Here is a 22710-nt window from a genome sequence, read left to right on the forward strand (position 1 = left end):
CTGCCAACTTTCATAACCAACTTAAAAGAAAAGAAAATTAGATATATTTAAAATAAAATAGTAAATCCTTATCTAAATAAGTAAAATACAGTCAATCAATTTATATAAAATAAACCTTATCTATAACTTATGGAAAATTTATATATTTCGAATCATACCAATCTGCCAACTGTCATACCAACTTAAAAGAAAAGGAAATTAGATATACTTAAAATAAAATAGCAAATCCTTATCGTCACTAACCAACTGTTAGGTGGATTTTTTTTTATTATTTGAAAGTTAAAATCAACTTTGGAATTTGTATGAATTCTTATTAGATTTGATTAAATATTATTGATAATAAAAATTTGTATCAGATTAGATTTTAGATTTGATTAAATATTATTAATAATAAAAATTTGTATTAATTTAGATTAAATATTATTATTATTAGTATTCTTAATAATTTTAATCAATTAAATGAGAGAATGACAAGTGTCCCAAAACAGGTTTCTTTTATTATATAGTATAGATATAGATGTTTATTTCTGCCATTAAAAAAGGGGCAAAAATGATTGAATTCTGTAACGTTCAACACCTTTTTTTTTACGTATTCAATATTCTTCATGGTTTGAGAAGACGTCACCTTAGATTAGCATTGCAATTGAAAATCAGATGAAACGAAATTAAGCACACAAGGGCGGATCATAGTAGAGCCGGGGTCACGGCCCTGGCATGTTTTTCGGCCGTAGTGCTAATTTTTCGCATTTCGATCGAAATTTTGTATATATACTATGTTCGGCCCTGGCAAGTTTTTCGGCCGTAGTGCTAATTTTAGTGCCCGTGTCTTTCGGCCCTGGCAGGTTCAACGGGCAAGATCCGCCGTTGTAAGCACATACTACATATATATCGCAACCAAATATCCAATAGACAATAAGGAAGTATTAATTATACAGATACAGATTTTAGATATGAAAGAAAGCCAACATCCAAACTCTAGGGCTTTTGAACAAAATAAAAAGATAACAGAACAATGAACAAGTAACGCATGTGTGCCCTAATTGAGCTATAACCCCATACATAGCTTGCTTACTACAAAAGATAGTTGTTACAAGATCCATGCCCCAAAATCTTGCCATCATATTTGTAATTCACGTCAAAATATGGGCTACCATCTCAGTGATCTAGCAAAAGCAATGTTTCCATGTAGGAACAAGCATAGTGTGGAAATCCATTCGCACAAATCTGAGTATGATTGATGTGTTCGGAGTGGACTTCATGAACAAAGACATCACGTACATTGTAATCAGCACTCATTGCAAATACAGGTTCATTATTCTTCCTAAAACCAAGTACCGCTTGTATGGATGCATCTGGTGAGTTTATGGTGAACAGCTTTGTGAATGAGTTTGAAACACCATGTTCCATCATCCATACACCATACACTTGTTTCTCAGCCTCTTTAACTATTTCAACAACAAGGAGAGACTCTTTTAGCTTAGATATAACAACATTACTGGTAGGGGCACGGGCTAAGGTATCAGGTAGTGATACTTCCTTAAATTCTTCACTTGTCATATTAAATGACACAATCAGATTAAACCCCTGAAATTCAGTCGGCAAACCATCAATAGCAAGCCAATAAATAAACTCATCTATAACAACCTGACCCCGCGCCAATTGAATTGAGTTACGCGGTTGATTGATAGTAGGGATACTTCTCCAAGCCCTTGAGCTCAAAGTATAAACCTCAACTTGCCATGGGGTGAAAGTTATAGTGCCCAAGTTTGACAAACTATGACTAAAGTTAATCTTGACAATCATAGGATCCCTGGTGTGAGGACAAAGCCCAAAACCAATAGCAGGATTAGAGCCCCGCTCTAACACATAAGGCACATCAACAGCAACCGACTTTCTAATAGAAGGGTTCCAAAAAGCAGCAGTGCACATAATTCTTCGGAAATTATGTGGATCTACATGAAGAGTGTAAACAAAGAATAAGCCTTGAGAGCTACCGAGTATTGTGGGTTCACCAAGTTGGACTGTGGGAGGAGGAAGGAAACACCTGTGTTCCGGGAAAGTTTCATCATCGACAATTGAAACATAGTTTTCTTCTTGAAAAGCTTCCTGTGAAGTGTAGCATACTAACAAATGCTGCTGGTGAGTGTGGTTGCGGCTATAATCAACAATAAATTGAGAACTATCAATCAAAGACTTCCATTGTTTTGAAACCGATCTGAACTGCATCAGAGATCTTGTTGGAAGCCTTTTCATTATTTCTGATTGGAGTGCAAAAGGTATGTAGTCTGACATTTTGCTTGCTGAAATACGAAGATAACAAAAAAGACTGTTGATTGTTTCTCTGATGGCAAGTGGCTAATTAATTAAATATGACAATCAAAGTGAAGAAATGTACCTGAATCTGACAATCTTAGAGAGATGTAGCACCGTGGATGGCAATTGGCTAGTCTGTGTCTGTGTGCGAACGCCAACTTCCAATTTAGGGTTTCAAGTTTGCACGATGAAGTGAATCCGTCACCAAGTTGTGGTTTAGGGTTTCAAGTTTGAACCTGAATTCCTCTTACGGTCTGAGCAACTGAATATATATAAAAGCTAGGTTAACAACCATGTATTACACTAGGTTAATAAACCAGGTGGACCCATTAAGACGGTAACCCATTACTTTTGTTTGTTTAAGATGCATATAAACTAGGTTAATAACCTATGTATAATGTCCAAATAGCTAGCTCCTTCAAACCTCTCTTGATACCCGCTCCGAAAATGCTCATTTATCAATAGCTTTAGTTTGGTTTGTAAACGAACCAAGTATATACGAGCATAGGTACACTCGCTTGTTTTGCTCAAATCATTATTTTAGTTTATATATAGCCATTATAAGTTATTTTCTATAGTTATTTTTAGCCCGCCATATAGTTATTTTTAGCTCAAAGTTCAGGCCAAATGCCCAATAAAAAATTCTGGGTGTGAGTTGCTTTTCTTTAATATATAATAATTCTCTAGTTAAACACTAACCACAAACCCCCCTACTTACGCTGTCTACTTAGTTCAATTAGGTTTTTGTATGACCTTTACAACAGTCATTAGAAAGCAAGCGAACGGGACTATAAACAAAATGAAAGATAACATATCAATTCACATGTAATGGTATTACTTTTTCACTAAATTTACTCGATACACGCTATAACTGCACTTAACTCCATTCCCATAGCTTGTCTTCTACAAAAGTCTGTTGTTCTAAGATCCATGCTTCACAATCTTGCCATCATATTTGTAATTAACATCAAAATAAAACTGACATCTTAATGAGCTAGCAAAAGCAGTGTTTCCATGTAAGAACCAGCATAGCATGAATATCCATTGCAAGAAATCAGAGTACAATTGATATGTTCCGAGTGGAGTTTATGAACAAAGACATCATGTGCATCTTGATCAGTATTTTTAAATATAGGTTCATCATTGTCTCTAAATCCAAGTTGTTGGTGCACTTGTGTCTGTACTTTGTCTGTATTCGGTCTCTATGTAAAACGATGTCCTTGTTAGTCATGTAAGTTTGACCAAGTCAACTGTCCTCCTAGTTTGACTTGGCCAAACAGTTAGAAATTGGTTGTATTGTCTGTGTCGAAGGATAGCTCATCGAAGGATAATGTTGATCCTTCGATGAACTCCAAAGATGAACCTTCGATGGATGATTGATGGACCTCGAAAGATCATCCTTCGAGGTCCCTGTGAATCCTTCGATAGAAGTCTGATCGAAAGATGACCTTTCGATCAGTAACCCTGATCCTTCGACCAGACCTGCTGTGCTGGGTATATACCCATGCAGTGTGTTAGACAGAGAGAGAAGCACACAGACAGACACGAGAGATAGAGAGCTTTCTGTCAAGAACACACACACACTTAGAGAGTTTGCAAAACTGATTTGTAAACATAGTGCTTGTAACCGGAACCTTTCATTCGCATTAATACAAGTGGTGTTAATCGGTGAACTTTGTGTGTTGTGTTTGTGCTTGTTTCAACTCGGTTTGCTCACTAGCTTGGATTCCGCACTTGCTAGTGGGTTAGTATAACAAGGTTAAGGTTGAACCTCATCCTCCGAGAGGGACCTACAAGTGGTATCAGAGCCGTGGCTCTTTACCTTGTTTAAAACCGGGTTTGTTCAAGTCTTGGTGTGTTTGGACACTTGGTTTAGTACCCGTTTTTGGTGGTTTTCTTGCATTTGTTATCATAAAAACGTGTTCTAAACCAACCGGGTGTGTTAAAAAGCGGGTTGGGTAACTTAAAATTTGTTTTTAAGAAACTTGGTGTTTTTCCGGCCAAAATTCCGGCTTATCTCCGGTGACTGGGTTCTGGATAAGGTTATTCCATTTTGGGAATATTTTATTATTCAAAATCAAAGTTGGTAGAGAAGGTACAGTCTGACCATCCCTTTTGCCGAAAGTTGACTCTACCAACCCATCACCTTTTCACCAACCTATCCCATCAGTGTCAGTTGTGTCAGTGTGATCGAAGGATATCCTTCGAAATCGAAAGATCATCTTTCGATCAAGGAGGCTTCGATAGATAACTATCTTTCGAGCAATCTTTCGAAGTCAGAGACCTATCCTTCGATCCAGGGAATCTATTCGAAGGATACTTATTCGAAAGATAAGGATATATATTCGAAAGATAAGGATCTTTCAAATTGTGAATCTTTCGAGTTTGTGAATCTTTCGAAATCATTGTTCGAAAATCAACAGTGATCCTTCGAACACTGTTGATCCTTCGAACAAGATTTGATCCTTCGATTGTGGTCTGTTTAGATTTAACAAGTTGGTGCTTTTCAGATCCTTCGAGCTTGGATCCTTCGGCTGTTGTCATCTTTCAAGATATTGATATAGAATTTATTTTTCTTATCAATCATGAATCCGAGTTGGTGGGGAAATCCAGCTCCAGACAGTGGAAAATATACAAGTTCAGGTTCCACTCCCTCATGGTGGGGTACACCGGCTCCCGATAGTGGAAAGTACACAAGTACAAGTCTATCACCTTCACGGGCCGAGTCTCCGGTGTCGACATCTTCGCAGGCAAATCAATGGGCATTAGTATCGAATCAAACTCCGAGTATCCAAAGTATCTTACTGAGCGAAAGCGAAACAGGAAGTTTGAATCGACCTCCGAAGTTGATGCACTTAAACGAATATCCGGGTTGGGCTGACAGATTTCGTACATATGTTCTTGGTCAAAATACAGAGCTGTGGATACGTTTCACCACAGATTTCGATCAAGCTATAGAGGTTGCTGCTTCGTCGACTGCTACTTTTGCCGACCTTCCAGAGGATCAGAAGAAAACATATGATCTGGAAAAGAAAGCTTACGCCATTCTCACTCAGGCTTTAAGCAAGGATATTTATCACCAGTTTGTCAGTTTCAAGACAACAAAGAAGTTGTGGGACGGGTTGAAAACCAGAGGAGTAGGGAATGAAGCAACACGCCAATTGCGTCATGATCTCCTCAAGAAGGAATTTGACGGTTTCACGTGCTTAGATAAGGAGTCTTTGGGAGACATGACAAGTCGGTTTTATCATTTGCTTACTGAGTTGAATTACTTTGGTGTAGCGACAACTCAAACAGAAGTGGTGAAGAAGTTTGCTGATGCACTGCCACCCCAATGGAGTAGTTTCTTGGAGATTTTAAAATATAATGGGGTTTTGGCTACTACAAACATCAACGACTTCGTGCAGCTTTTGGAGAACAAGGATTAGGAAGAAACATTGAAAGCAAAAAGAGTTCCAGTGCCACAGAATCCTGAAATGTATTACGGAACTTCAAGTACCTCTTCTGCGAGATCCATTGTGCCAAGCAACCCTGGTTCACATGCTCCACTGCAGACGGCTTTTGTCACGAGCACGGATATGTATGGCAATACAGTACAAGTCCCTGTTAAGCCTCCTCCCACCACAGACATGTATGGAAATCCAATTCAACCACCTCCTCCTGCTCAAGCTTGTTATGGAGGTACATCATCTGCTGGTCAGCAATCAAAGCCAGACACAGTGTGGCTCAACACTTCAAGCTTCTCAAAAGTGAGTGTGGAAGTAGCTAAGGAACACATGGAGCTGCTTAACACTTTGGTGAGCGCGTACTGCGGGCTAGTGGAAGGTCAGATTGGTAACATTAATCTGACACAAGAAGACTATCAGCAGATCGATAAGGAGGAGATGGAGATGATGGATATCAAGTGGGCCTTTGCCAGTGCTGTTAGACGAGCAAAGGATTTCATGGAGAGAATAGGCAGAACCAGCTTGGAAAGCAAGAAAGACACCAAGTATGGGTTCGATAAGCAGGCTGTGAAGTGCTTTAACTGTGGAGAACGTGGCCATTTCAAACGTGAATGTACGAGGCCATCTCAACATGGGAACCAAAATCCTTTCAGAGGTCAAGGGAACAGGGCAAATCAAAACCAAGCAAGGAACAATGAGCGCACATTGGTACCGGTTAACAACCAAGCAGTACCATCAAATGCCAACCAGGCACTTGTGGTTCAAGTTGATGAAGGTTGTGATTGGTCAATCCAACTGAGTGGTGATGCTCCAGATGGAACAACATGCTTTGCCAAAGTTGTGGAGGATCTAGTTCACACCAGTGGTGGAGAATCTTCCGTCAATGATGGTGAATCTTCTGAGGATGAAGACTCCTCCGGTTATAGCAGGAGTTCCGATGAAGAATCCTCAGGTTCAGGCGATGAGAATGTGGGTGAGACATCTAGTGCGTCGGTTGATGCAAATATTGATGAGCTTTTGGAGGAAGCTGCAGCAGAAACTCAAAGAAGATCTATCTTGGTGGATCAAGCTGCATATTCTTTGTCTTCTCTCCATTCAGCCTTTATGGCTAATGTCGACAGTTCATCAAGTCAGGTATGTGTCGATGAACCCACTGCTATGAATTGTGTTGACTGTGATAGTTTGCGTGTTAAATGTGATGATTTAGAAGCAAATATGTCTGAGTTGCAAGGCAAACATGATGCTTTACAAGCTAGTTTGTTTGACTTGCAAGACAAACATGTTTCTCTGAAGGATGAGTGGTGTAACTTGCAAAGCAAGCACGAAGCTTTGCAAGAGAAATATGATGTGACATTCATCCACAATCAGAAATTAACTGTGGATCTTTCCAAATGCACTGAAGCCAACATGTTTTACGAAAACCATGAAAAGGAATTTAAGTCAGTAATTGAAACGTTAAAGAAAGATAAAACCGAACTGACAAAAATGGTTTCAAGAAAACAAACTGACATTAATTTGTATATATCTCGTCTTGAGATTATGCAAAAAGAGATGGCTTGTGTGAAAACCGAAAGTGATGCGATTCAACTTAAGCTAGACAGTTATTTGAGCTCTAGCTATGTGTTGGATCACATCATTGACGTTCAGAAGGAGAAAAGGGATGTCACATGCATAGGCTATAAAAAATGTCCACCACCAGTTAGACACAATTATGATGCCATGCCTGATGAGGAGGATAGAGTGTTCTTTGAACCATCTGTTCCTCTTGATGTGAAGGAGTCTGCCACACACTACAAGAAATTAGGGTGTTTACCCACACATAATTTACCTACACATGTACATGTGTGGGTATTTACCTACACATGTTTGTATATGTGTGAGTAATGGTTGATAATATATTTTCATAATGATTAACACTTAATATGTGTTGGTAATGAATTTTAGCCACACTTGGTGTTGGTGGGAAAATTTCCCCCCAAAATTTGCAATCGATTAAATATTAAATTACCTACACATGTGGCAAATTTTCTTCATGTGTAGGTAAATTATCTACACATACGTAAAAAACTAATATATGTGTAGGTAAATGATTATGTTTGCCAACACATAATTTTTTTTAAAATATGTAGATAAACTAAGTTAATATGTATTATTTTATTTTTTTTAAATGACGTGGCAAATTAAATGCCTACACATGTTTAAATGTACAATATATGTAGATATTAGATATATATAAAATAAGTAAATATATATTTTTTGATGACGTGGCAAAACAAATATCTACACATATTTAGAAATGTACAATATGTGTAGATATTGAATGCATATAAAATACATATTTAAATCTTTTTTATAAGGTGATGTGGCAAAACAAATACCTACACATATTTAGAAATGTACAATATGTATATATATTGGATACATATAAAATAACTTATGAGGGCTCCAAGCTCCATTTAAAGCTCAAGCTTGGTTTCTTGGTAATTTTTCAAGTCAGGCTCCGACTTGGCTTCTATTTGATTTATTAATTTATATTAAAGTAATTATAATTATATATTTTCCAAACTTTTATATATAATATAATATATATACATATATATTACTAAATATAACATTTCACTTAGATCTTATCTTTGGTACCGGACGGGAATTGATAACACTACCCTTCATCCACATGGCAGACTTTGGTTGGTACATGTTTGATACAACCTTTTTTGTTTCTCTCTAAGAGAAAGTGGCGTGCTTAGGATTGATCGTAATAAGCACAACTGATACAAAATTTTATGGAGTCGTAATGGTGGTGTGATAGGTGCACGATGATCCAGTAGTAACAACATTAGTGACAGCTTGCTGCCTTGCTCTGGCAGTGATGGTAGGCACTGTCATGCTGACCATAGACGACAACGAGTGATTTGGCAATCAAATTCGACGAATTGACGACATCCACTACAAGAAATATCTCCTTTAGGGACGACTTCTTTAGAGGGGACAAGAGCAATTAGGGGTGATAAATTCAGTCGCGACCAAAAAACATGACACGAACCTAACACGAAATTTGCGTGTTAAGTTTAATATAAACGGGTTCGGGTCAGTTTCAAGTTGAACCCGTTTAGGTTAACGGGGGTCGGGTTGGCGGGTTGACCTGTTTAATACATTTATATTATATTATATTATATTTTTGTACAATATGTTTTATGCCATAAATAAATGAGGTGTGTATTTTATGTTATAAGTATAATTTAAAAAGAGAAATTAGGATAAGATTTTATAATTCAAATATAATTGTATTATATACATTTATGTTTTTTTAAGTAAAATTTTATTTTAATATTCTAATTTCAAATAAAAAAAAATTAAAAAATTTGGGTTGAACGGACCGTGTTCGGGTCAACCCACAAAATTTTTTGTCGTGTTAGGATTCATATGATTGAGACGATTTTCGAGTTCGGGTTGGACCCGTCAACCCGACCTGTTTATCACCCCTAAAAGCAATAGGGCCGACATGGGTTGATCCATGTGCACTTTTAATATAACCATTGATAAGTGATACGATCCACCGGCCAGGCTTCTATCTTACGTAGAGTTTAATACCTAAAAAAAGGCGGGCTATTTCCCTCCCTCACCTTTGCTTTTCTCCCCTCAAAACCCCAATTACACCAAAAAGAAAACTCCCACAGGTACTTGGAAACAATTTCTCCCCCACGTCGCTCTGAAACCTCTTCAAAACCCCCCCACACACTCTCTCACTTTCTCTTACTACATGTTTCTTTCTTCATTTCGCGGAAACCCAAAGTGGTGACGACTAGGGTTTTCGGGAGATTCGCGCTCTAATTACTCTCCATCGTCTTCAAATCTGTAAGTAAAGTTCCGATTTTTGGATTCGTTTCTTGGTTCTGGATCCATTGATTGTTTTCTCAATCGTTTTCGTTGAAGAAATCGATTTCAGATCTCTTGGGGTTTCGTTTGTCGGTATTTTCGATTTGTTTTTGCTATTGTTTTTATAGATACACATCGAGTAAACATCATGATCTGAGCTATCTGTTTGTTTGATTTTGATGCTTGATTTTGTTGTTGTTGTTGTAAGTTTATATATTTTCTGGGTGGGTTTTATGATGCATCTTGAATGAAGTTGTGTAATGTTATAAAAACCTAAACCTTCAGTGTTTGTGTGGGTGAATCGCTGTGGTGGGTGTGAATTTGGGATAAATTTAATGAATTTGAATTGGGTTTTGTCGATAAATGTAAAAGCTTTTATCTTTTTTTATTTATTTTTTTAGTGGGAGCGGCTGGGTAAAGAAAACCCTAAGACGATGGGGTATGGGGCTTGGGTTGGGGCGTGGGTTGGCTGAAAACGCCCAAGCCACCACCCCGGGGGCTTGGGTTGGGGCGTGGGTTTGGGCGTGGCCCCATTGGCGTGGGTTTGAAGCCGGGCGTGGGGCGGGCGAGTAAGTGACATGGCAGGCTCTCAATGGCCAAACCAAACTCATGCCCCCAACCCAAGTCCTACCATACCCCATGGGCGTGGGTTTGAGTGGTGGGGGGCTCCCATTCCACGTGTCAACAAATGCCCCAACCCAAGCCCAACCCAAGTCCCACCATACCCCACGACCTAATTGATGGGTAACTTGATGCATTTTGTTATCTATGTTGGTGTTTTTTGTCTCTACTTAGCTGTGTAACAGTGTATCTATTGTTGTAGATACAGATTTAATTTTCTAGCTTACCATATATATTTTGCTTTGATGATAGGGTTTGTTCATTCTTTTGACTATTGGAAATTTAATGTTAAGTTTTGGAGTTTTTTATTATGTTTAGTAATTAGTAAATGAGTTTAACATATAATTACAGTTTAAATACATGGGTTGGGTGTATGATTAGTGAGAAGTCTATGGTTTTCTTGACTCATAGGGTTCCAAAAAATGTATGCTATATAGGTGTTGTACACGTGATAGGTCAATTTGCTACAAGGATGAAGGATGCGAAACACTAAGACGGTAGGGAAATAGCATATTTGTTGTTTTTTTGCTGGTAGGTTATATATTTGCCGCGGCTCAGTTTTGAATTTGAATACAGGAATATGTCTCTTGCCCTTCTTGTGGTAGAACTCGGTTTGATCTTCAAGTGATAAGTGCAGAAATTAGAGAAAAAACGTCACATTTGCCTGGTGTTTCGGTAATCACTAAGTTCCTTGTAATATACTTGACTTTGTAATACATCTCGCTTACTTTTGTCCTTTTATGGCAGATTGCAATCACGGATGGTTGCATAGTAAATGGAGCAGGGGAGATAGCCGATGCAGATTTTGGATACGTCGGTGGTGCTCCTGGAAAGATTGATCTTTATGTTGGAAAGGTACACGACTTTTATAATTTACACCTGAGCTGAGTTCAATTTGCGCATTTTCTAATGATGTGTATATGCTTATAGACGGTGGTACAAAGAGGAATTGCAATGGAGAATGCAACGGATGCATTGACTCAACTGATCAAAAGATAACGGATGTTGGGTGGATCCTCCCGCGGAGGAGTAAGAGGTTGATTCAAGAACATTTAAGGTTATTGTATTAAATAAAATAGTGATGATACTGGAAAGTGTTGTTATATTGTTATGACATACTGTAGGTGTAACTATATTAATGTTTTATCATTTAGAAATTGGCACTTTGTTTCATGTATTAATTAATGGTGACGTTTGTGACATTATGTATGATTTTAATGCCTTTTAGTTTACATTTGTTTCAACACATATTAAGATCAATACCAACACATCTTCAACATTTACCTACACATAATATTACTTTTACCTACATATAAAATTACTTTTACCTACACATATATTTATGCCACGTCATCTGCCATGTCGGATGCCATGTCACCTGCCACGTCGGATGCCACATCACCTGCCACGTCAGATGCCACATCACATGCCACGTCACATGCCTGGTCACTTGCCACGTCAAATGCCTTCTAAACAAATTGTTGTACTTTTAACCACACATATAAATGCCTTTTAGCCACACATATATGTGTAGGTATAGCTTGCTATATACCTACACATAACTTATGTGTGGGTAATGGCCTATATCCACAGTCATGAGTCTACACATCATTACACTTAATTTATGTGTAGGTAAAGACAACAACCAACACACTATATGCTTTTTCCTACACATATTTTGTGTTGGTAAAGCACCAAATTTCTTGTAGTGACAGGACTTGGATATAAGAAAGAAGTATCACCAGATTCAGATACTCCAGCAGATACATGTGTGTCTTCTGCTGAACTGAATCAGGATCCTCCTGTCATTATTGAGGATGCTAATTCTTCTGATGATGAATCTGATGATACTATCACAGCAAAGTCTGATGCGGTAGTCAAAGATGAGGACATACCTCTCGAGAATTACATTCTATGTGATCCTCCTGCAAAACCCGCTAAGACTGTTGCGATTGAGTCCTCTTCTGAGAAGGAGTCGGAGAGTGAGAATTTGCTGTACACGTTGGTTGGGGATGATAAGATTTATTCAGACAAAGATTTTCCGATTAAAAATGTTAATCAATCCTTAATCAGCAAAGTCTTTGAGAATTCGACTAGTAAGTTTTTGGGAAAGACAGGACCACATGTTACAGTTACACAGTGTCCTCCTATTCCAAAGGCTGAAATTCGAAAACAATTTGGCAATAAGAAATTACCAACAGTGCCAAAACAGCAAAATCTCACCAAGCCAAAAAGAAAAACACCGGCTCAAGTACAAAAGAAGCCGAATCAAAAGAAGAAGAAAAATGTTGACTTTGTGAAATCGACGGGAACAGACAAAATTGAGACTTTTGAAAACAAATCCAAGTTAGATTTTGTCAAGAAAGCTATTGTACAGAAAAGAAATGAACCAAGCAGTTCAAAACCTAGTACCTCGGGTTCACAAAGTTCATCATCATCGGCTAGACGAACACATGATTCTTCGGGGATGGTTGAACGAAGATCATGTTTTGAGTGTGGAACTATTGGACATATAATTCGAAATTGTCCATATCTTCATAAGTTGAAAGAAAAGGTTAATGTTCCCCGTGACCAAACTGACCGTAAGCGATCTGTTTCTGTAAAACAAGATCCCCGCCTTGTAAAAGAAAGGGTAAAGAAACAGAAACGCCAACAGGTCAAGAAGATTGAAAAAGCAATTAAAACCGATGTGGTTAACAAAACATCTGTTTCTGTAAAACCAGAAAATTCAAAAACTTCAAATAACCATGAAGTTAAAATTTTAAAGAAGAACACTGGTGAAACAAAACAGACTTGGAAACCAAAAACGGTTAATGAATCAGGGGGACCATCACAATTCTCAAATCATCAAAGACAAGAGGTTATTGTTATTGATGAAAATGGAAGACCCAAGACCACAATGGCTTGGGTCCCCATCTCCAACTAATCATTTGAGTTCATGTGCAGGGTGTTCCAGGAGGAACTATCAGTAGTCATTGGATTGTTGATAGTGGGGCATCCAGGCACATGACGGGCGACATGAAGCTTCTCTACGACGTAAAATCTATTAGAGGAGGTTATGTTGCTTTTGCTGGAGATAAGGGTGGTTATATTACGGGTGAAGGAATGATATCCAACGGGATTGTGAGCTTTGACAAGATCAATTTCGTGCAACAACTTGATCACAATCTTCTTAGTGTTTCTCAAATTTGTGACAAGAAATTCTCAGTACACTTTGATGCTAATGGATGTTATGTGCTGAAACCCGGCTTCAAAATTCCAAAAGAATGGATTCTCTTGTCTGCTCCAAGGATAAATGATTTGTACGGCCTTGATATGAGCCAGGCAATTACTACGTCTGCACAAGCAACATGTTTCGTTTCCAAAGCCACAGAAAAAGACTCTATCTCTTGGCATAGACGTATGGGTCACATTCACTTACGCAAAATTAATCATTTGGTTTCAAATGAATTGGTGAATGGTGTTCCTCTCAAAAATTTCCATCTTCAAGACGTCTGTGTTTCGTGCCAAAAGGGTAAACAAACAAAGAAGAAGCACCCTACAAAGAAGATCAACACGGTGGCAGTTCCCCTTGAACGGTTGCACATGGATTTGTTCGGTCCTGTCAAGCACAAAAGTATTCGGGGTGATCAATACTATCTCGTGATTACTGATGATTATTCAAGATTTTCTTGGGTGGCGTTCATGGCACACAAGAGTGAAACCTTTGGAATTATCAAAAACTTGATCGTTCAGATTGAGAATTTGTACAAGCTAAAGGTTAGGCGGATACGTAGCGACAATGGTACTGAATTTAAAAATCATGCCATGGCGGAGTTTTGCACTTCAAAGGGTATTCTTCATGAGTTTAGTGCAGCTTATACTCCTCAGCAAAATGGCGTCGCTGAACGTAAGAACCGCACATTGATCGAGACTGCTAGGACAATGTTGGTAGAGTCATAGTTGCCCATTCCATTCTGGACTGAAGCTGTGGCCTCGGCATGCTATACATTAAACCGAGTCCTTACAGTCAAAAGGCACAACAAGACCTGCTTTGAGCTTATTAACAAACGGAAACCAGATTTGTCTTATCTTGAACCGTTTGGAGCTCCATGCACAATGATCGATCCTAATGGAAAGTTTGGGGCAAGATCAATTGAGGGATACTTTCTTGGGTATGCCACCCCTAACTTACGAGTCTGGAATCTAGAGACTAAAAGGGTCGAAGAATGGTTTGAGGTCAGAGTACAAAGGCACACATTGCCAGTCAAATGTCCTGGTCAGCCTTGGATGTTTGAGTACGATGACTTTTTCAATTCGATCAATGTTGAAGCCGTTGAAGAAAATGCTGCGGCAAGGATGTTTTTCGAGAGTGACAATGCAACAGTTTCACCGGTGGTTCGTCCAATTCTTGTTAATCAAGAACCATCTTCTTCAGTGAACAATAATACTCTCGGCAATGAGGATTTTCATGATGCAACCGAATTGAACGAATCTTCAGAGGATGATGAATTTCTAGATCAGGAAGTCCCCACAACAGCAGTTCACGGTACTTCAGAGGGTACTCCTCCAGTGGATGCCCATAGAACAGCTGAAGCTACTGCATCATCCTCTTCGTCAATTCCGGGCCTTGATTTGGTTGTTGATTTTAATCTCAACAACCTGGGTATAAATATTCCAGTTAGAGATAATCCTGAAACAAGGATTCATAATACCCATCCTCAACAAAACATCATAGGAAATGTGCAAAGTGGCATTCAAACAAGAAACATGTTGCGGAACAACAACAATGCAGGCCTGTATGCAGCAATTCGAGAATCCGGGCAACAAAACGATTGGTCTTTCGCGTGTTATGTTTCACAGGAAGAGCCAAGAACTTGGAAAGAAGCCATGAAAGATAACTCTTGGGTGGAAGCTATGCAGGAAGAACTGCAACAATTCCAGAAGCTGGGTGTCTGGAAACTCGTAGAGAAACCTGCTAGATACAAGAAGATTGGTACCCGTTGGGTGTTTAAATGCAAAAAGGATGACCGCGTAGTTGTTATCCGGAACAAAGCACGTTTAGTCGTTCAAGGTTTTCGTCAGATTGAAGGGATCGACTACAACGAAGTGTATGCACCAGTGGCACGTCTCGAAGCAATTCGAATCTTTCTAGCCTATGCGTCCTTCAAAGGATTCAAGGTTTATCAGATGGACGTAAAAAGTGCATTTTTACATGGTGTGGTTGAAGAAGAGGTGTACGTCGAACAGCCTCCAGGTTTTGAAGATCCTATCTATCCCGATCGGGTTTGGTTGCTCAACAAAGCTCTCTATGGTCTTCATCAAGCACTGCGAGCTTGGTACGCAACCTTATCTAATTATCTGCTGGAGAACGGTTTTCGAAGGGGCCTTATCGACTGTACTCTTTTCATCAAGGAACAAGATGGAGATCTTCTACTGGTACAGGTATATGTTGATGATATTATTTTTGGTTCTACTAATGATGTCTTGTGTAGGAATTTCGAGCGCATTATGCAGGATAAGTTCGAGATGAGTGATATGGGGGAAATGAACTTTTTCTTGGGCCTACAAGTGCAACAAACGGTGTCTGGGATATTCATCCATCAGACTAAATATGTTGGTGACATCTTGAGCCGGTTCCAGATGTCTGATGCAACGCCCACTGGTACCGCATTGCCAATAAATCACGGAATTACTCCAGACTTGAAGGGTGAAGCTGTTAGTCCTTCATACTACCGCGCAATGATCGGATCTCTTATGTACCTCACAGCATCAAGACCAGACATAATGTACCCAACGTGCCTGCTTGCCAGATACCAAGTGAACCCGAAGGCCTCACATCTTGCAGCTGTAAAAAGGATTTTTCATTATTTGAAGGGTTACCCTGACACCGGTCTATGGTACCCTAGGGATAATAACTTTGAATTGGTCGCTTTCAGTGATTCTGATTTTGGCGGATGCAAAATCGACGGTAAATCCACAACGGCTGGATGTCAGTTTTTAGGAAATCGCCTAGTCACATGGCAGTGCAAGAAGCAGACATGCGTCGCTACATCAACATGCGAAGCTGAACACATTGCTGCCTTAAGTTGTTGCTCCCAAGTTCTGTGGATCCAACAACAATTGCGGGACTACGGTTTTGAATTCCTAACTACTCCTATTTACGTTGATAATTCTGCTGCACTACAGATCACTAGAAATCCTGTGCAGCATTCAAAGACCAAACACATCGAAATCAAATATCACTTCATACGTGATTGCTTTGACAAAAGGCTAATCGATGTTGTTAAGGTCCACACCGATGACCAACGTGCCGACCTTTTTACCAAGGCTTTTGACAAATCAAGATTTGACTTTTTATTATTGGTAAACGGCATTAAGGTCAAGCCAGAGTAAAACCAACATCGGAAAATCATTTTTGTAAATACCTTTGTGTTTTAAATTTTATCTTAGTTTATTGATTTTAGGGGGAGTAAATTCAAAAATATAAAAATCCAAAAACATCAAAAAAAAAAAATTTCAAAAACACAAAAATAATAGAAAATCAAAAATGAGTTTCCTGGCGCGCAAAAGAGAAAATGATAGTACATCAGTGGTCTATCCAAGCCTCTTTAAACCTTAAATGAAAAACGATAAGCAGCTCTATATAAGATGTATCGGTAGGCTCACAATCATTTTAAAGTGTGCAGGGTGATATAAACTTAAATCGACTGAAGATCAGGTGGGAACCATTCATTGGCATGTGGTCTTAGTACCGAAATTTCGTTTGATAGATTGCCGAGGTTCTGAGATATTCGGTCTTTATGCTGCTTATCATCTGGGCATCATGGTTGTATCTTTTACCGAAAAATAACGGGGACGCAAGTCTAGATCTTCCATGATACCATACATACGTGTACATAATACATACTGCATTCTACCTCAATAAGTGATAAACAATCACATGTCCAAACAAATAAGTGATAAAATATCACATTTATCCGGGAGTCAAGTTCGTCTCTCTACTGTACGGAAGTACTGACCTGTTCACGGACTTGCTCCTGTGCCCTCATGCATATGAAAATCAAGTTCCTTATCAATAAGTGATTCTATCACATAGGGCTTGTTTTCAAATCAAAATAAGTGAGAATCTCACATCATATACGGTCAAACAGATGATAATCGGTATACTCACCGGTAAGATGAACCCTCGTGCATACCTTGATACGGGAATGTGTCGTGATGTGGATGAACACCGGTCGGTAAGTATAAATCATACCTTAACGTATCCCCTAAACATGATTACATCTGATAAGTTGAGCTTAAGTGGACAACAATACCGATAATTGTTATAGGATGCTTATCTTAATGTTAATTAACTGAACAACAAGAGCGTTTTGGCATGACCGTACACTGATATGATTCTCTTACACTCGAAACTCGCAAAAAGAATGTCTGTATATATTTATTTATTGCTTTCAGTCTTTACATTTGAAAAATTCAAAAATATCAAAAAGATTTTATTTCTATTTTATTTTCGATCGTACGATGTTGGAACTCGAGTCTTCGTTGCCTGAAACCTGAACGAAAACCGAATTGACTAAATCTTCATAAACGGTCGAAATTTGCAAGTTTTGAAAGTTGGAAACTAAAATTGATAAATCTGTAAAACTTTCAAACTGTCGGACGGTGTTTGATTGTGACATGGTCATACGTGTGTCATTTGTTTATGCTAACTACATTCCAAGCAGTTGTTCTCATTATCCGTTTAGATTTCTTGCATGTGCAGATTCTAAAGGCAAGGGGAACATAGTCGATGACAAAGCTTCGGAATGAAGACACGACGTGAAGGCACTCAAGAGATGAAAATGATCGAGTTGCCGCTGGCCATCATCAACACCACAAGGATTTCACTTCATAAAGATCAAGTATTTCACGGGCATAACTCAAGGGGGAGCTTATGTTAAGGGGGAGTTTGTCAACACACTTCCTACATGATACGGGTAGTTTGTTGATACACTCTCTGCTTTCAAGACGTGAAGACTTTGAAGATCCTCCGACATTGAAGACTTTAAACGACATCAGAGTCTTGAAGACTCGAAGATCAAAGATGATCAAGATCAAGACAAATCTACAACCATCGAAGATCGAGACAAAGCTACAGCCAAGGGGGAGTTTGTTGGTGCACTTGTGTCTGTACTTTGTCTGTATTCGGTCTCTATGTAAAATGATGTCCTTGTTAGTCATGTAAGTTTGACCAAGTCAACTGTCCTCCTAGTTTGACTTGGCCAAACAGTTAGAAATTGGTTATATTGTCTGTGTCGAAGGATAGCTCATCGAAGGATAATGTTGATCCTTCGATGAACTCGAAAGATGAACCTTCGATGGATGATTGATGGACCTCGAAAGATCATCCTTCGAGGTCCCTGTGAATCCTTCGATAGAAGTCTGATCGAAAGATGACCTTTCGATCAGTAACCCTGATCCTTCGACCAGACCTGCTGTGCTGGGTATATATATACCCATGCAGTGTGTTAGACAGAGAGAGAAGCACACAGACAGACACGAGAGATAGAGAGCTTTCTGTCAAGAACACACACACACTTAGAGAGTTTGCAAAACTGATTTGTAAACATAGTGCTTGTAACCGGAACCTTTCATTCGCATTAATACAAGTGGTGTTAATCGGTGAACTTTGTGTGTTGTGTTTGTGCTTGTTTCAACTCGGTTTGCTCACTAGCTTGGATTCCGCACTTGCTAGTGGGTTAGTATAACAAGGTTAAGGTTGAACCTCATCCTCCGAGAGGGACCTACAAGTGGTATCAGAGTCGTGGCTCTTTACCTTGTTTAAAACCGGGTTTGTTCAAGTCTTGGTGTGTTTGGACACTTGGTTTAGTACCCGTTTCTGATGGTTTTCTTGCATTTGTTATCATAAAAACGTGTTCTAAACCAACCGGGTGTGTTAAAAAGCGGGTTGGGTAACTTAAAATTTGTTTTTAAGAAACTTGGTGTTTTTCCGGCCAAAATTCCGGCTTATCTCCGGTGACTGGGTTCTGGATAAGGTTATTCCATTTTGGGAATATTTTATTATTCAAAATCAAAGTTGGTAGAGAAGGTACAGTCTGACCATCCCTTTGGCGAAAGTTGACTCTACCAACCCATCACCTTTTCACCAACCTATCCCATCAGTGTCAGTTGTGTCAGTGTGATCGAAGGATATCCTTCGAAATCGAAAGATCATCTTTCGATCAAGGAGGCTTCGATAGATAACTATCTTTCGAGCAATCTTTCGAAGTCAGAGACCTATCCTTTGATCCAGGGAATCTATTCGAAGGATACTTATTCGAAAGATAAGGATATATATTCGAAAGATAAGGATCTTTCAAATTGTGAATCTTTCGAGTTTGTGAATCTTTCGAAATCATTGTTCGAAAATCAACAGTGATCCTTCGAACACTGTTGATCCTTCGAACAAGATTTGATCCTTCGATTGTGGTCTGTTTAGATTTAACAAGTTGGTGCTTTTCAGATCCTTCGAGCTTGGATCCTTCGGCTGTTGTCATCTTTCAAGATATTGATATAGAATTTATTTTTCTTATCAATCATGAATCCGAGTTGGTGGGGAAATCCAGCTCCAGACAGTGGAAAATATACAAGTTCAGGTTCCACTCCCTCATGGTGGGGTACACCGGCTCCCGATAGTGGAAAGTACACAAGTACAAGTCTATCACCTTCACGGGCCGAGTCTCCGGTGTCGACATCTTCGCAGGCAAATCAATGGGCATTAGTATCGAATCAAACTCCGAGTATCCAAAGTATCTTACTGAGCGAAAGCGAAACAGGAAGTTTGAATCGACCTCCGAAGTTGATGCACTTAAACGAATATCCGGGTTGGGCTGACAGATTTCGTACATATGTTCTTGGTCAAAATACAGAGCTGTGGATACGTTTCACCACAGATTTCGATCAAGCTATAGAGGTTGCTGCTTCGTCGACTGCTACTTTTGCCGACCTTCCAGAGGATCAGAAGAAAACATATGATCTGGAAAAGAAAGCTTACGCCATTCTCACTCAGGCGTTAAGCAAGGATATTTATCACCAGTTTGTCAGTTTCAAGACAACAAAGAAGTTGTGGGACGGGTTGAAAACCAGAGGAGTAGGGAATGAAGCAACACGCCAATTGCGTCATGATCTCCTCAAGAAGGAATTTGACGGTTTCACGTGCTTAGATAAGGAGTCTTTGGGAGACATGACAAGTCGGTTTTATCATTTGCTTACTGAGTTGAATTACTTTGGTGTAGCGACAACTCAAACAGAAGTGGTGAAGAAGTTTGCTGATGCACTGCCACCCCAATGGAGTAGTTTCTTGGAGATTTTAAAATATAATGGGGTTTTGGCTACTACAAACATCAACGACTTCGTGCAGCTTTTGGAGAACAAGGATTAGGAAGAAACATTGAAAGCAAAAAGAGTTCCAGTGCCACAGAATCCTGAAATGTATTACGGAACTTCAAGTACCTCTTCTGCGAGATCCATTGTGCCAAGCAACCCTGGTTCACATGCTCCACTGCAGACGGCTTTTGTCACGAGCACGGATATGTATGGCAATACAGTACAAGTCCCTGTTAAGCCTCCTCCCACCACAGACATGTATGGAAATCCAATTCAACCACCTCCTCCTGCTCAAGCTTGTTATGGAGGTACATCATCTGCTGGTCAGCAATCAAAGCCAGACACAGTGCGGCTCAACACTTCAAGCTTCTCAAAAGTCAGTGTGGAAGTAGCTAAGGAACACATGGAGCTGCTTAACACTTTGGTGAGCGCGTACTGCGGGCTAGTGGAAGGTCAGATTGGTAACATTAATCTGACACAAGAAGACTATCAGCAGATCGATAAGGAGGAGATGGAGATGATGGATATCAAGTGGGCCTTTGCCAGTGCTGTTAGACGAGCAAAGGATTTCATGGAGAGAATAGGCAGAACCAGCTTGGAAAGCAAGAAAGACACCAAGTATGGGTTCGATAAGCAGGCTGTGAAGTGCTTTAACTGTGGAGAACGTGGCCATTTCAAACGTGAATGTACGAGGCCATCTCAACATGGGAACCAAAATCCTTTCAGAGGTCAAGGGAACAGGGCAAATCAAAACCAAGCAAGGAACAATGAGCGCACATTGGTACCGGTTAACAACCAAGCAGGACCATCAAATGCCAACCAGGCACTTGTGGTTCAAGTTGATGAAGGTTGTGATTGGTCAATCCAACTGAGTGGTGATGCTCCAGATGGAACAGCATGCTTTGCCAAAGTTGTGGAGGATCTAGTTCACACCAGTGGTGGAGAATCTTCCGTCAATGATGGTGAATCTTCTGAGGATGAAGACTCCTCCGGTTATAGCAGGAGTTCCGATGAAGAATCCTCAGGTTCAGGCGATGAGAATGTGGGTGAGACATCTAGTGCGTCGGTTGATGCAAATATTGATGAGCTTTTGGAGGAAGCTGCAGCAGAAACTCAAAGAAGATCTATCTTGGTGGATCAAGCTGCATATTCTTTGTCTTCTCTCCATTCAGCCTTTATGGCTAATGTCGACAGTTCATCAAGTCAGGTATGTGTCGATGAACCCACTGCTATGAATTGTGTTGACTGTGATAGTTTGCGTGTTAAATGTGATGATTTAGAAGCAAACATGTCTGAGTTGCAAGGCAAACATGATGCTTTACAAGCTAGTTTGTTTGACTTGCAAGACAAACATGTTTCTCTGAAGGATGAGTGGTGTAACTTGCAAAGCAAGCACGAAGCTTTGCAAGAGAAATATGATGTGACATTCATCCACAATCAGAAATTAACTGTGGATCTTTCCAAATGCACTGAAGCCAACATGTTTTACGAAAACCATGAAAAGGAATTTAAGTCAGTAATTGAAACGTTAAAGAAAGATAAAACCGAACTGACAAAAATGGTTTCAAGAAAACAAACTGACATTAATTTGTATATATCTCGTCTTGAGATTATGCAAAAAGAGATGGCTTGTGTGAAAACCGAAAGTGATGCGATTCAACTTAAGCTAGACAGTTATTTGAGCTCTAGCTATGTGTTGGATCACATCATTGACGTTCAGAAGGAGAAAAGGGATGTCACATGCATAGGCTATAAAAAATGTCCACCACCAGTTAGACACAATTATGATGCCATGCCTGATGAGGAGGATAGAGTGTTCTTTGAACCATCTGTTCCTCTTGATGTGAAGGAGTCTGCCACAGGACTTGGATATAAGAAAGAAGTATCACCAGATTCAGATACTCCAGCAGATACATGTGTGTCTTCTGCTGAACTGAATCAGGATCCTCCTGTCATTATTGAGGATGCTAATTCTTCTGATGATGAATCTGATGATACTATCACAGCAAAGTCTGATGCGGTAGTCAAAGATGAGGACATACCTCTCGAGAATTACATTCTATGTGATCCTCCTGCAAAACCCGCTAAGACTGTTGCGATTGAG

The 22710-nt window shown here is 39.4% G+C and overlaps 1 protein-coding gene and 1 long non-coding RNA gene across 2 annotated transcripts; one reads left to right on the plus strand and one right to left on the minus strand.

The window, feature by feature from the left end:
- Positions 1–884: 884 nt before the first annotated feature.
- Positions 885–2506, minus strand: LOC110867569 (F-box/kelch-repeat protein At2g43270). Its single transcript, XM_022116543.2, has 2 exons — positions 2396–2506; positions 885–2300 (listed from the first exon to the last, which is right to left on the minus strand). Exon 2 carries the CDS (start codon positions 2290–2292, stop codon positions 1156–1158), a length of 1137 nt encoding a protein of 378 aa, XP_021972235.2. The 5' UTR covers positions 2293–2300; positions 2396–2506; the 3' UTR covers positions 885–1155.
- An 8517-nt stretch (positions 2507–11023) lies between these two features.
- On the plus strand, positions 11024–11413 carry LOC110866134. The gene is made up of 2 exons (XR_004861782.1): positions 11024–11111; positions 11187–11413. It is a non-coding gene; the product is annotated as an uncharacterized LOC110866134 (long non-coding RNA).
- The last annotated feature ends 11297 nt before the right edge of the window (positions 11414–22710 follow it).

The sequence above is a fragment of the Helianthus annuus genome, chromosome 7 (genome assembly GCF_002127325.2).
Source record: "Helianthus annuus cultivar XRQ/B chromosome 7, HanXRQr2.0-SUNRISE, whole genome shotgun sequence".
NCBI classification, from domain to species: Eukaryota; Viridiplantae; Streptophyta; class Magnoliopsida; order Asterales; family Asteraceae; genus Helianthus; species Helianthus annuus.